Source organism: Argiope bruennichi, chromosome X1 (assembly GCF_947563725.1).
Source record: "Argiope bruennichi chromosome X1, qqArgBrue1.1, whole genome shotgun sequence".
Classification (NCBI taxonomy): Eukaryota; Metazoa; Arthropoda; class Arachnida; order Araneae; family Araneidae; genus Argiope; species Argiope bruennichi.
Window position 1 is genome coordinate 42,456,159 of NC_079162.1, and position 14,060 is coordinate 42,470,218.

Here is a 14,060-nt window from a genome sequence, read left to right on the forward strand (position 1 = left end):
TCTTTCTTAAACTATTTTTTTTTTCTTCTTTCAAATGTGATTAAGATGTATTTAGGAAGTTGATTTGGTGCATTATTTTTGTACTTTGCAGGTTTTACAACATGTCTAAAAAAGCATTGTTCTTCAGAATTCAAAAGTCTTTACATTTTTCTAAAATTTTATAAGTAATAATAAAACATTGAAGCAGTTAAATTTGGTCATAAGATTCTTTGAAAATGCATTAATGTTTTATTTTTCAAATCATGTTGCATTAGAAATCATACAGTCTGGAATTTTTCTTCTTGGTAGACAAGCATTCCTATGGTAGATGAATGTGGTGATAAACATTTTACTCATTAACATTTTCTTTGCAATGAGGGATCGTATAAAAATTCGATTTTTCTAACCTTTTATCCTTATTCTCTGCAGAAGCCAGGCTATTTTCACGTTATTTTTTGAAATGTTTCTGTTGCACGGATGTTTCTAATTGCAATGTTTAAGGAAATAAATGTTTGTTCTACTATTTTGTGGCTTTGTGTATAAGCTAAATGTATACTGCTTGCCTGTTTGTTGTTATTTTTCTCCTCACATTTTTATAATGGCATGTTATGTAAATGATGTGTGGAATGAATATTTTTGTTGAAACTTCATCCCCAGCATTTAAAAAAAAAAAAAAAAAAAAAAAATGTTGTTTTCTATACTGGTATAAATTTTTCCCCCATCAGATTTTGAAAATGGCATGGGAACCAGTACTCAGAGTATGCCAGCAAGTTCACTTAGAGGTAAATAATTTGTATTATTTTTTATTAATCAATTATTTTTCAAATTGATGTAGAAGAATTTGTCCCCTCATTTGCCTCTGTCTCTTGTAAAATTTCTATTGTTCGTGGGGAATATCTTATTTAAAAGTATTTAGTTTTCCTTTAGGTAAAGCTAGAAATTCATATTTTCTCTCAGTTTTAATTGGACTTACTGTAACTGGGTGGCCAGCTGACCCAAAAAAACTGGGAATCGTTTGGGAATTACAGGAGATCAGGAAAAATCATGGTAAAGCCAGAGAAATTTAATTTAAAGCTAGAAATTTTTTTATAGATCAGTAATTTTTATCAAACATAATTTGCTGGCATGAATTTTTGCTGGAAGTGGAATGAAACATCATTGGCAACTAATGAAAATTAAATATTTACAGATAAGTCTAAAACAGAGACGAACCACTTTCTGCTCATGCACCAGGCTATGAAAGATTTAGATTTCTTAAGCATCGAAATTTCGAGTATGCTATATCAGTGCTATATTTGGGAAATTCCTTCAGTTTGAAAGAACAACTCTTGTGCATAATAGGTTTTGATTCAGATTTTGCCTACTGTTTTGTGTCTAATAATAAGTTAATCTAAAAATGTATTGCTTTGAAAATTTGATTGTATTATAATTTATTAATTAATCATTTTTTGGATCGATTTGCAATTGTGGCTGGGTTTAGCATTAGTCAAAACAGATTTGTTATAATTAAATGGATTAAATTAACAGTTAACGCTACGATGGAAAAGACAATAACCACCATATCTAATTTATTGTGTGTGTTTATATATATATATATATATATATATATATATTCCGAAAGTTTTTGTTTGCCTTTTTTTCAGAACATCAAGTTATCAACATAATTAACTAAAATAGTTTTCCATTCTATAGGTAAAGCCCAACTCGTCTTACTGTGAAAATTTTAATGGGCCTATTTTATTTAAAAGGAGATATGTAGACATAATTTTTCAGCTGTTTGGCTGGAAAGAATAAACTTTTGGAATTTAAACTTTAATTTAATTTATCACAAGAGTCATAATGGGTGAAAAAGAGAAGCAAGGATAAAATGACATCTGTTTACATCTCAATCTAAAAGCAAAATGACTGAAATTTTCCCATCATCAGAGATCTTTCTCTGAGATTCTGATAGTGATTTCTTTGCCACAGTTTAGTCTTAGCAAGGAATCTTTAAAAACGATGTGCAAGTGCTAAAGATTTTTATCCCTTCATTTCTGGGGTGGAAACGATGGAGTCAACAATTATGTTAAATGTATGTTAAATAAAAAAGTGAAAAGTTGACCAGGGAATGAAAGTGAATATTTTAAAATGAATCATTTAACATGGGATAGTGTAAGATAAAAATTAGGATTTAAATTAAGAGATATTACATATATTAACTTCCTTGTTAGTTAATGTTTTATAGTGTATATTAATGATTATAAATGCAAGCTATGAAAAGAAAACAAAACAAAGTACATTTTTATAGTTTGTATAAAATATACATGATAGTTGAAATTTTAAATTCAACACATTTATAATATGTTCATTGTCAGCACCTCTAAAAATCCGAATATCATAGTGATACAGTAGCACATTACATACTTTTTCAGCATCTTTGATGTAATGCTTTGAGAGCCTAGAGGTATGCATATATTAAGTTCTTCATCGTCAGTTGTAGCAGTAATACACACCTATTGTTTGATGTAACCCAATAAATAAAAGATCGAATATTGCCAAACATGCGTACCTGCATCTTTTCAAAATGTCTCACCAAACATGTAAAAATTTTTGGGGGATAAGCTATTGTACCTCATCGATATCCTTCACATTACTGTGGGGACTTGTATTGATCACTTATAACTAACTGTATTGGATTTCAATTTTTATTTTTTTATTTTTGATGAACAAGAAGGCTGTATTTTGTTTTGATTTCTATTATTGGACCTGAAAAGTTGGGATATTTATTTATGATCACCCTGTATTTTTTATTACATGATTAGTTGAATTTAAATTTTATTGGTTTTGAGTCCTTTTCTCTCAATTAGTGGAAGTATTTTCATTAGAATTAAAAAAAAATATTTCTGGATATTTTATTACTGCTGTTTTCTATATTTGGTATTAATTCTCTTTCCATTAGCTGTTGAAAATGATGTTGAAATCACTTGGAAAATTGAACCAGCAAATTCTATTAGAGGTAGGTAATCTGCAATATACCTTTCATCCCCAACCCCAGATGTTGTTTTAAAATCCTTAAATAATAGGAGTATTTTACTGAAAATTACTGTGTGAAACCATGAAATTTATAATTTTAATTTAAGATAAATTAAAATTATAAATTTCATAGTTTCTCTGCTGTAAGGTTGTGTTTATTTTGCATTAATTTTATAAATCTGCTTCTTGTGAAATTTCATTAACAACCAATTTTTCTTGCTCCTTAGGATTGAATTCTTTTTTTTTTTTTTTTTTTTGTTCAGTTTGGTATATTTTTTTATTAAATTATTTGTTCCTTTAGAATTTTATTGATTTCCAGGTCCCTCTCTTTCATTTCATGCTAGTATTTTCATTAAAAATTTGCTATTCTGTTTAAAAAGTATATCTTAGTTACTTCTATTTCAATAATTAATTTTTTTAAAAAAATGAATAAATTTTTGCTTTCTAAAGTAATTAAGGTAGGTCATGTTATGAAATAGCTTTTGTACATTATTTCTGTATTTTGTTGTGTCTGCAGAGTCCACATGAAAAGCTTTGCTCTTCAATATGCAGAATTGTTTTATATTTACAAAACAAATTTTACTATTAATATTAAAACATTTGAGCAGATGAATAGTTGCCATAAATATGTTTGAAAATGTGTTTATGTTTTCATTTTTAATTTCTTGTTATAATTGAAATTATAGGTATACACTCCACAGCTGTGGAATTTCCGTAGTTGTTACGGAAATCAAGGGAAAACTACATAGGTACAGATATATAATAGAAAGCTATGAAATACGAATATATACTGAAAATTACAAAAAGCACCGAAAATACCTTCTTCTGACACTGCATTTACAGCAATGCTTGTAGTGAAATTTTTTTTAGCATGGTTAGAAAAAAAAAAATTGAATTTTGTTCCAACTTTGGAACAAAATTTGAATAGCAATATAAAAACACTGGAGTTTCTCCTCATTATAAAATTGTATATAGGAGTTTTTTATGATGTTAAACTGAGTAATTTTGACTTTAAAAGTTTAGTAATGACTTTAAAAAGTAAAAGTTCTTACTATTTAATGAAAAATATTGCAAGTATCTAACAAATATTTTGTTTGATCAACAAAATTATGTTATGTTTTTTTAAAAAAAACTATTTATATATTTAATAAATAAAAAATGTCTGTTAATTAATTTTAGTAATTTTTGTTATTATTTATTTTAATTAAATAAAATACATTGGAAATATCTATTCTTCAATAATTTGTTGATACTACATTAAATGTAATATATCTGTAAGTTTGCTATTGATAATTGGGTAACCAATTTTGGAGGAAATGTTATGGTCTGGTATTTTTCCACCATTCCTAAGATAGATAAGATATCAAAGATTCCTAAGATAGATGAGTACACGAAGAACATTTTACTCATTGAAGTTTTTTCACTGTTCTAGCCATATAAAAATTGAACTTTTTTCATCATTCTGAACCTGTACAGAAGCCAGAATATTTTAACATATTTGGGTTCTTCCTTTGATGAAAATTTGTAATTGGAAGTGTATGTCTATTTGCAATAGTTAAGGAAATAAATGCTTTTTTTCACTTTTTTGGAACACTATACATGTTATATGTCTGCTGGTTGCCTGTTTATTTTGTCCTTGCATCTTTCTAATTGTATCCTGTGTATAATATCTATGGTATGGTTGTTTTTGTAACAACTTTAAACACAGTTTGAAATGCTATTTTTTTTATACCTGCATTAATTTTCTTTCCAGTTGTTCATGAGAACGGAATGGAAACTAATTGGCCAATTATGTCAACAGATTCTGTAAGAAGTAAGTAATTTGTATTATGTTTTAAATTCTTTATCTCATAGTTGTTTTCAAACTGTGATTTTTTCACTGTTTTGCAGATATTTCCGTATAATATTTTTGTTATTCATGAGGGATATTAAGTAAATATTACTATGTGTTCTGATAGTATGGCTCAAAATTATGTGTCTTCTCTCGGTTTTAACATTGCTTTTATTTTGGATTAATTTTAAAAGTCTTTTTATTATGGAATTTAAGTAACATTCAAATTTCTTACATATTAGAATGTACTATATCTTTTGGTATAATAAGTTTTAAAGTAATAATAAGTATTCATTTAAAAAGTTTTTGATTTTCAGGCATTTTTCTTTTTATTTAGTGCAAATATTTGTATTTAAAATTTACTGTTTCTGTAAAGTACATCCTAATCAATTATATTTTTTAGCGTTAAATTTTCTTTCTTAAACCCGGATAAGTTTTTACCTTTCAGTGTAATTAAAGTAATTTTAATAAATTGCTTTGGTACATTATTTCAGTGCATTGTTGTTTTTACTGTGTGTTCTACGAAATCACTTCTCTTCAGTATCTGAATATATTTTAACTTATTCAGAAGTTTTATAAATATTAATAAAAGACCAGAGCATCTAAAAATTGTCTATGAATTCTTTGAAAATTTGTTTAATTTTTAATTTCATATTGCATTGGGGGGGGGGGGGAATGTGGTCTCTTTTTTGGTTTGAGAACCATTCCCAAAGTAGATGAATGAAAGAAAAACATTTTAACTCATAGACATTTTTTCTGTTTAGTGCAGTAAGAAAATTTAATTTTTGTAACCCATTATTTTTTTCAACCACTACAGAAGCCTGAGTGTTTTTACACATTTGGGTGCTTGGTTTGATGAAACTTTGCAACTGAGAGCACACACTTAATTGCAATAATAAAGAAAATAAATGCTTGTATCAATTTTTTGGACAGTCTATGTTTGTTTATGTATGAAGATTGCCTGGTTTATTGGCGCATAGGCCATATTTGGACATTCAGTACATAAAAGCAAATGGCAAAATATAAAATATGATGTATAGTATAAAAGTAGATAAGTAAATTTATTAAAATATAAAAATAAATAAATAGAAATAGACTTGTATTATATGATAATTCAACATAAAAGCAAAATAATGTTTTTTGAATGAATATGAGATAAACGATAAAAGAAATTAATGGCCATATAAAAAACAATGCTAACTATAATAAATGCAAGTATATAAGTTCGTAACCTTTAAAAAGTTTAAAATATTCAGTATTGGCATTAGTATCAGTTGGAGAATTTAAAATAGTGCATTTGATTAAAATGTGATACACAATTATATCTATATGACATGAGTGGCACTTTGGTATTGTCTTGCCAAAAACGAGATACCTGTGCATGTAGTGACTATGCTCTTTGCACAGGTGTGTAAATTTGACATCAACCTCACCACATATAGGAAGAATATCGGCCACAGGCCAATAGTATGCTTGATGGAATGCAGTTTATTTGGAATTTGAAGGTCCTGTACCTATTGCCATGTAGATAGAATGTAATTAGTGAAGGACCTGTTAATATTATAATATTGAAGCCATTGCATCAAAAACATTGATGCTGTTTTTGCTATTGTATCCGCCATTTCATTGCCAAATGTTGCTCATATGGCACAAACCCAATGACAACAAAAATGATTTGGAAACTTATTTTGCAAGAGCTGCATAGTGAACAGAATGTATATGGCTACACAATGTTCCCAACACAATCATGCTCTTGGTATAAATAATGAATTTTCCCTGAATGGAAGATGAAATTTTCTGTAGGACTCAATATAGACCCATCAAGTCAGCAGTTGATATGCAGGAACAATTATACAAATGATAGATCAGTGTATCACATGGAAGAATTATGCCACAACCAACATGGCTACCTTATTTCGAGCCATTTGTGATTATTGGTACTGAAGAAGAGTACTAATAGAGATGGTATAGAAAATGTTGCTGGAAAACGGAGGAGCTGATGATTTATTGAATTCTGAAAAAAGGATTCAAAAAAGAAAACTGTGATGTAATCCAAGGCGTGAAGCTCAAGAAATCAATTGATTTGATTGCAGTGTTATCAAGGTCCAACTCATGTAGGAGAATCTTGATTTTCTCATTGAATGGAAACATATGAGATGAATGAGCACCATATTGTCTACAAAAGCCAACTGACGGTGTGATTTGATCTATGACCTCGCACAGACAGAATTTGTAAATGATGCAAAGCTGACAATTTCATACACTTTAAATTAAGGGGTAATTGGTGACAGATGTTGTTCTGGCTCTCAATTAAGGAGGTGCTAAATATACCTTAAGTCTTAGTCGAAATATAATTGAAGAAACCAAGGAAGTGTTCTGACTACAATGGTGAATATGAGAGAACAAGGGCTTTAGCTCATTTAAAAACAAAAAGATTAACTGTCATTGGGTACCTCCTGAAAATGTTCCATTGTTTCTTTTGGTTCTTATAACTGTCGCGACGAGTTTCATCCCATCACATTTACAAAATTTGTGTAGATGTGAGAAACTTTTTTGGAGTACTCTTAATAGTCATGCTGATTATGATATAAATGATAAGATCTAGAGCTAAAACGTCTACAGCACTAATCATGTCCTGAGTGATATTTACCAGTTGAGGGAACTTATCCTAGTTGCGCAATGAAATAGGAAATGTGGAGGGTGAACTGCCACACTTCCTCTATCAGCAAGGAGATAATATTTGGGAAATTATTATTGTTATATAGTTATCACTAACTTCAAAGGTTAACAGTGGCTCAAAGGAACATATGGACAGAGCAAGACTATGGAAGGCAGATGAAGGTTCATGGGAGTATGATTTTTTCATCATTATTTAGCAGACAGAGACAGTTTTTGGAATAAACTGCTCAATTTGTTGTTCATAAGAGTTAGTACTATCTGAACCTCACAATGTCCTGTGTCTGCTTAAAACACTGATTATAATAGAAGGTTGAGGAATCTGGTCCCCTAAGTTGTCAAGTTCTTGTTTACAAATGGTATCATGGAGCAGTAAGTAAATGCAACAGACTGTGACCAAGGTCTGTGACTGAGCATGTATAAACAAAGTCTGCAGAAATATAAAAAAATTGTAGAAGATGCACCCCTTAGGGATTCATGTCTCCTTACTGAGTCAGATTAGAGTCAAGCTCAGCCGGTTCACATTCTTTAAAGGATATGCTGTATGTCTGTGGAATAAATGTTTTTATAACAATTTTATTTCCTATATTAAGAAGTGTTTTACTATTTTTCAATTTTCTTTCCAGTGGTTGTTGTGAATGGAGAAACAAGTTGGCAAATTATACCAGCAAACTCTGTCAAAGGTAAGTAATTCTGAATATCTTTTTTTTTTTTTTTTTTTTTTTTAAAATCTCGTATTTATTTTCAGATTGATAGATCAAATGTTTTTTATTTTTTCCCCAGTTGTTTGCTGTACTTTTCCTAAAGTAAAGCTAGAAATAGTTTAGTTTTAACATTACTTTTCTTTTACATTAATTTTATAAATCTGCTTATTGTAGAATTACTGTAACAACCAAATTTTCTACCTCCTTAGGATGTAATTCTCTGTTTGTGTGGTTTATTTTTTTAATCAGATTTGTTCCTGTAAAATTTTTAGTCCTTTTTATTTTAAATCCATGCAAGTATTTTCATTATTATTATTATTCTGAGTGGCCAGGGCACTAGGAGAACTGCGAAAATCTTGAAAGTACAGATGATTCAAACATCATCTATAAAATGGAAAATGCAGGGAATTTTGAAATTATCGTTAAAAACCAGGAAAGTGTTGGCAATGTTAAATTTCTTTGATTTTTTTTGTAATTGTTAAAAATGTCAATTTCTTTAAATATTGCAAGAAGGAAAGATCATTGCCATAACTCCAGAAACAAACAGCAGCATTCGTGACTGTTAAACTGCGGGAATTTATCCCTTTTCTACTTGTTTTTTTCTTCTGGAAAGATCTTTTTCTTCTGTTTCTCCAAGGAAGAATACCAAAATTGAAATAGTGACTACTGTTCCTTTCAGTATCTCGATACTACCACTCATTGACAATTCTAATGCGCTGAGAGATGAGAAGTGTAAAAATGCGTGCATTTCTGGAGTTATTTGTCAATCTTTTTGATCTTGATTTCCATCCCATTAGATGCCCCCCTTTTGTTTGTATTATTTTTATTCTAATGTCTTGAAGTCGAAAGATTTTTCTGATTTGTGGAAGTGTACGGTCCACCATGTACTTGTCATGTGTTCTTTATGCTCCTTGCATCTTTTTAGGCATGGGCTGTTTGTAGTGTCTGTGAAATGAATGTTTCTATAATAGTTTCATGTGCAACTTTTTCTATATTTTGTATTGATTCTTTTTCCAGTTATTCTTGAAAGTGGTGTAGAAGCTACTTGGCAATTTGTTGCAGCAAATTCTGTAAAAGGTAAGTAATTCGTTTAGGGTTTTTTTTTTTTTTTTTTGTAATATATATTAGCAGATTAAAAGTTATTTTTATCTGTTATCCAGAAGCTGTCTTATATTTCCTTAATTAATAAGGTCATTTTTACTTAAAATTGTGTTTTCTTAAAAGCAAAGCTTTGAAATTACATATTTTCTCGATTGACATTGCTTTAAAAAAAAAAAAAAATTTTGAATTAATTTTATAAGTCTGCTTATTGCAAATTTTCATTAAAACCAATTTTGCTTCCTTTCTGGTGTGCAATTTTATGTTTGCAAGTATAAGAAGCTTTAAAGTGTATTTGTAATGCTATCAATTCAGTTTAAATTTTGATTTCCAGCTCATTTTCCTTCAATTCATAGATATATTTTAATTAGAAATTTTAAACAATGAATTTTTTTGTTTTAAATTTTTTCTTGATATTCCTTTTTAAATTCTGATTAGTTTTTGCTTTCAAATATAATTAAGATGATTTTATTAAATTATTCTGGTAGATTATTTCTGCTGTGTGTAAATAAAAAGTATGGAAAAATGTTTAAATTTTTCAAACATTTTATGAGCATTACTCTAAATTAATGGAACAGTTAAAAGTGAACATAAAATTATTTTAAAGTATGTTGATGTTTTATTATTTATTTTATTCTGCACTAGAAAAATATGATATCTTATTTGACATTTTGGTATATTAATCACTCCCAAAATTTGTTGAAATTGTGTTTTTTGTATGAAATTTTTGAAATGTCAAAGATTTATAAGAGTAGATCTTAATTAAAAGAACTTTTTGGCTTTATTTGAAGTAAGAGACTTTGGATTTAATGCTCATTTTTTAATCTGATAATTATTTGAATACTCATTTAGGTTCATTTTTTGGAATGGTCCCTAGAGCATGCGTTGTAGTTCTTTTTATCATGCGATTGGCAATTAATAACACTTTTTTCATTTCACTTTAAGCTTTGTGAATAAAGCTAAATATAGTGTTAAACCAGAAAAATATGATATTCTCGTGATCTGAGCGCATAGTCTTGCAAGAAATACCAACTTTTTTCATCTTGATATTCTAGCTAATTGAGCTGAATTCTAGTCATTACTTGCTTCAGAATATTTAAATAATACTAGCTAGTAATTATTTTTTTTTTGGTTATAAAAATTCTGTGTTGATAATGCACTTACTCTTAAAGGGGGGGGGGAAGAGTTTGGATGAAACTTTTTTTGGCATTTGTTGTAAATTTTCTTTTATTCCACATTTTAATTTAAGATTTTATTAAAAATACCATGTTTCATCAAAGCATCGCTTTTAAAAAACATTGTTTGTGCTCATTCTTTAGCCTAAATTTCAACAAACTTTGAGATATTTCTATTGGCCCAAACTATATTTCTGCATTGTGCATTTGTCGAAACTTATTGTTTTATTGCTGACATATCTGGAACATATATTGCAGAGTTTTTTTGTTTTGTCAAATCAAAGCAGGGGGATTCAGATAGTTTCTTTTTTATTATGTAAAGACTCTTCCATCATTCCCTGTAATTCATAGCTATTTTTTTCGACAATATCGCACACATTTTTTATTGTCTCTGGTGTCATGTATGAATCTAATTTTCCAGTATGCTTATCATCTTACAGAATATCTCTTTACACCTTAAAGCATTTGTGCCAATTTATTTAAATAAAATTCACTGTAAACTTGTTTTGCTAATTGATTCATTTTTATCCAGTTTTGCCTTGAATTCAATGCCTGCTGTTTATTTCATCCTAATGAAGTTTTCTTCTTCTATATTAAACAGCTTTGAATTAGTTGACTATTTATATTTGCATCAGCATATATTTCAGCACAAACAGAATTACAGCGATTTTAGAAATCTAGCACCAGTTTTAATTATTTGACTCTCTGTTTACTACATAATTTGACTCGTAAAGAGAAAATTTGAATTGGTAGATTCAATATTATTTTTAGTACCTTGAAATGTTATCCACTTATATTAATGCATGAGAAATTTCAGTCGGTTATGCTTACATTTTTGTTTCAAGTGACTGAAATGTCAACTGCAATTTAATTTTTATAACACTGTTGACTCATTACAAACTATATTGTTTAATTATTTGTTTGAATTAATTTTTACCATAATAATTTCCACATTACTGGTAGCTTAACTAAAGAATTGCTTAAAGCCTATTTGTTTGTAAACATGTATATAGTTTTTGAAATTTCTTAGTGAATGTTTTTTCAGTTCCAGTTTTTTTTTATGAATGTTTTCTTAATTCTTATAATTATAATTAGTTAAAAATAGATTAATGATTATTCTGTAGTTTCATTTTTTTTTTTTTGTATTATAGAAGTGGATAATAGCCTGGAAAGGAATTGCCAACTGAAAAGAGCTGTGAATTCCTATTTAAAAGCAGCACGAAATTGTCTGATAAAATATCCAGTAGATGTTAAAACTCTGCTGTCTCAAGTTTTTCATAGCGTTTCCTTTCAATTTGATGGTAAGCTATTGTATTAGGTATTATTATGTTTTCTCTTAACAGAAAAAACAAACAAAAAAAACCAGTTTATTATTACAGCGCATGTTGAAATATCTAATTATTCACTCAAAAAGACATGATAAATATTTATGTGATGTCATGTACCATGGCTTACTCTATTATATTAATTTACTTTAAGAATTCTATCAATTGCTCAAACTTTTGAAGCTATATTGTGATTATATATTCTAGATAGTTGATGTGTCCACTTATCATTGCTTTGCATGAGTGTTAATTATTATTGCATAAGTGTTTTATTACTGTTAAAATGCAGCTTTTTCTGCTGCAGAACGTTAATTTGAAACAATTAGTCAACATTTAAAATTCTTAGAAAATAATGGTAATTATTAATAATTATTTAAAAAAGACATTACTTGGAGCCTTTGAACAATATATGTTTATAAGCTTGTAGCAAGCAGTGGTATTTTAGAATAAAATTCTCTCTCTCTCTATATATATATATCTAATGATATTTTAAAATCTAATTTAAACTTAATTAATTTCTTAATTTTTAGCCCATATTAACTTCATTCCAAAATATTCTCTTTATTTACTGGTCCCATTCCACTTTTTCTGTCTAATTAATTCAACAGAAGCTTTTCAAAATTGCTGAATCGGCTAAAGACTGACACATTCCCATACTCCAAGTGAAGGTATAAAATATTACTGATATGAACAAATTCCACTGAAATATCCCTGTGTTTCCCTTGCTTGAGATTCACGTATGTACGCTTGTGATCCCTATTGAAATCTCAGTTTATATTCACAAGGATAAAATTTTGATCAGCTTTCCTTCATTTTGCTCTGTGTTGTGTGTGTGCTCGCCGCTTCTGCTTGTGCATAATGTGTGCCTCCCCGTGATGAAATAAAACGTCAAAAAATCAAAAAGCTTCTCCACTGTCTTCGAAACTGCTTTCTGATTAAAAAATTATATGTTTGCATTATATGCATGAATGTATGTATGTATATATATATATATATATATATATATATATATATATATATTATAACTGCAAATGACAAAGATTTTTCTGTTGGAATATAATATTTCAATCAATGAATGTTCATTTTTATTTTATTAAAAAAATTCTAGATTCTTATTGATATTTTTATAAAATAAAATATATTAAAACATTGTCTCTATTCTTTATGTTGAAGTTTTTAAATATATTTCTCCCTTTCAGTTTCAACACCTTTTGGGAATTCTCTGAGAGCAAACTTAGCGATAAATCAGAGTTTAAAATCTATGAAGATGTTCCCAGTATCTCGATTGATCAGGAATTCCATTGCTTATAAAGCAAGAATTTTCTTTGATGTGGCCATTCAAAATATCTGTCGCAAAATGAAAGCAAGCCATTTCAAAAAAGCAGAAAAATATATATCCCGTTGTATTGATGATGGTGTGTTTGAAAATTCAAGTATAGGTTATAGTTTGCTTTCTACACTGAGAAGACTTTATTTAAAGATTTGTGCTGGTAAGTCTATGTTTTTGTCTAATTGTTTTTTTACTCAGCTTCCTTCATGCCATTTCATGAAAGAATTATCTGTGAATTGCTAACAAAAATTTCAGGCCTGAATAATTCATTTTCCATCTACTTTTTAACTACTATGATGTACTACTACTACTACTTTTCCTACTATGATGATCTTTATATATCAGGAATTTTGGATATCCCCCCCCCCATATTTAGAAATTCGTGATGTTTGAAATGTACTCGTATCTTTTTCAATTTTTCTACAACAAATATGTGCTCAAAAATTAACTATAAGAGTACATTGGAGGAAATAAAAAATAACCTTTCTTATTGATAACTTAATTACTATGATGACATTTTTATTTGAATTCAACAAAAATACCCATGAAGAGTTTTAGGTATAAAACTCCAATCAAACACTATTGAGTGAGATTTTACACATGATGAATAATTAAGAATAACATATTGAATTGCTTGATAGCTTATCCAAATTCTTTGCATTCTATAATTCATTCTCTTTCTACCAGCATTTCTTCATCTCTTGCATTTATTATTATGGTTACTTCAGAAGACCCAGTCTTAGGAGAGATATAGGGCACAATTGGAACCAATTTTCACTAGCATCTGTATGGAGGATTTGGCTTGGCCAAACATTCCATATGACTCCATGCAGTCAGAAGCAATGAATTTAAATTTAATCTCTATATATTAAGCAACTGTTTTAAATTTCAAATAACAGTTGAAAACATATTAAACATAGGGTACAATCT

The 14,060-nt window shown here is 28.6% G+C and overlaps 1 protein-coding gene across 13 annotated transcripts in view; it reads left to right on the forward strand.

The window, feature by feature from the left end:
- LOC129959554 (uncharacterized) overlaps positions 1-14,060 on the forward strand; it is a 132,051-nt gene that overhangs the window by 81,670 nt on the left and 36,321 nt on the right. For 12 of the 13 annotated variants that reach the window (XM_056072451.1, XM_056072449.1, XM_056072452.1 and 9 more), the window contains 7 exons: positions 705-761; positions 2,918-2,974; positions 4,745-4,804; positions 8,125-8,181; positions 9,220-9,279; positions 11,627-11,776; positions 13,000-13,290. In XM_056072451.1, coding sequence (XP_055928426.1) covers positions 705-761; positions 2,918-2,974; positions 4,745-4,804; positions 8,125-8,181; positions 9,220-9,279; positions 11,627-11,776; positions 13,000-13,290 — 732 coding nt within the window. The remainder of the gene's footprint in view (positions 1-704; positions 762-2,917; positions 2,975-4,744; positions 4,805-8,124; positions 8,182-9,219; positions 9,280-11,626; positions 11,777-12,999; positions 13,291-14,060) is intronic. The other variant, XM_056072456.1, reaches the window with a different exon arrangement.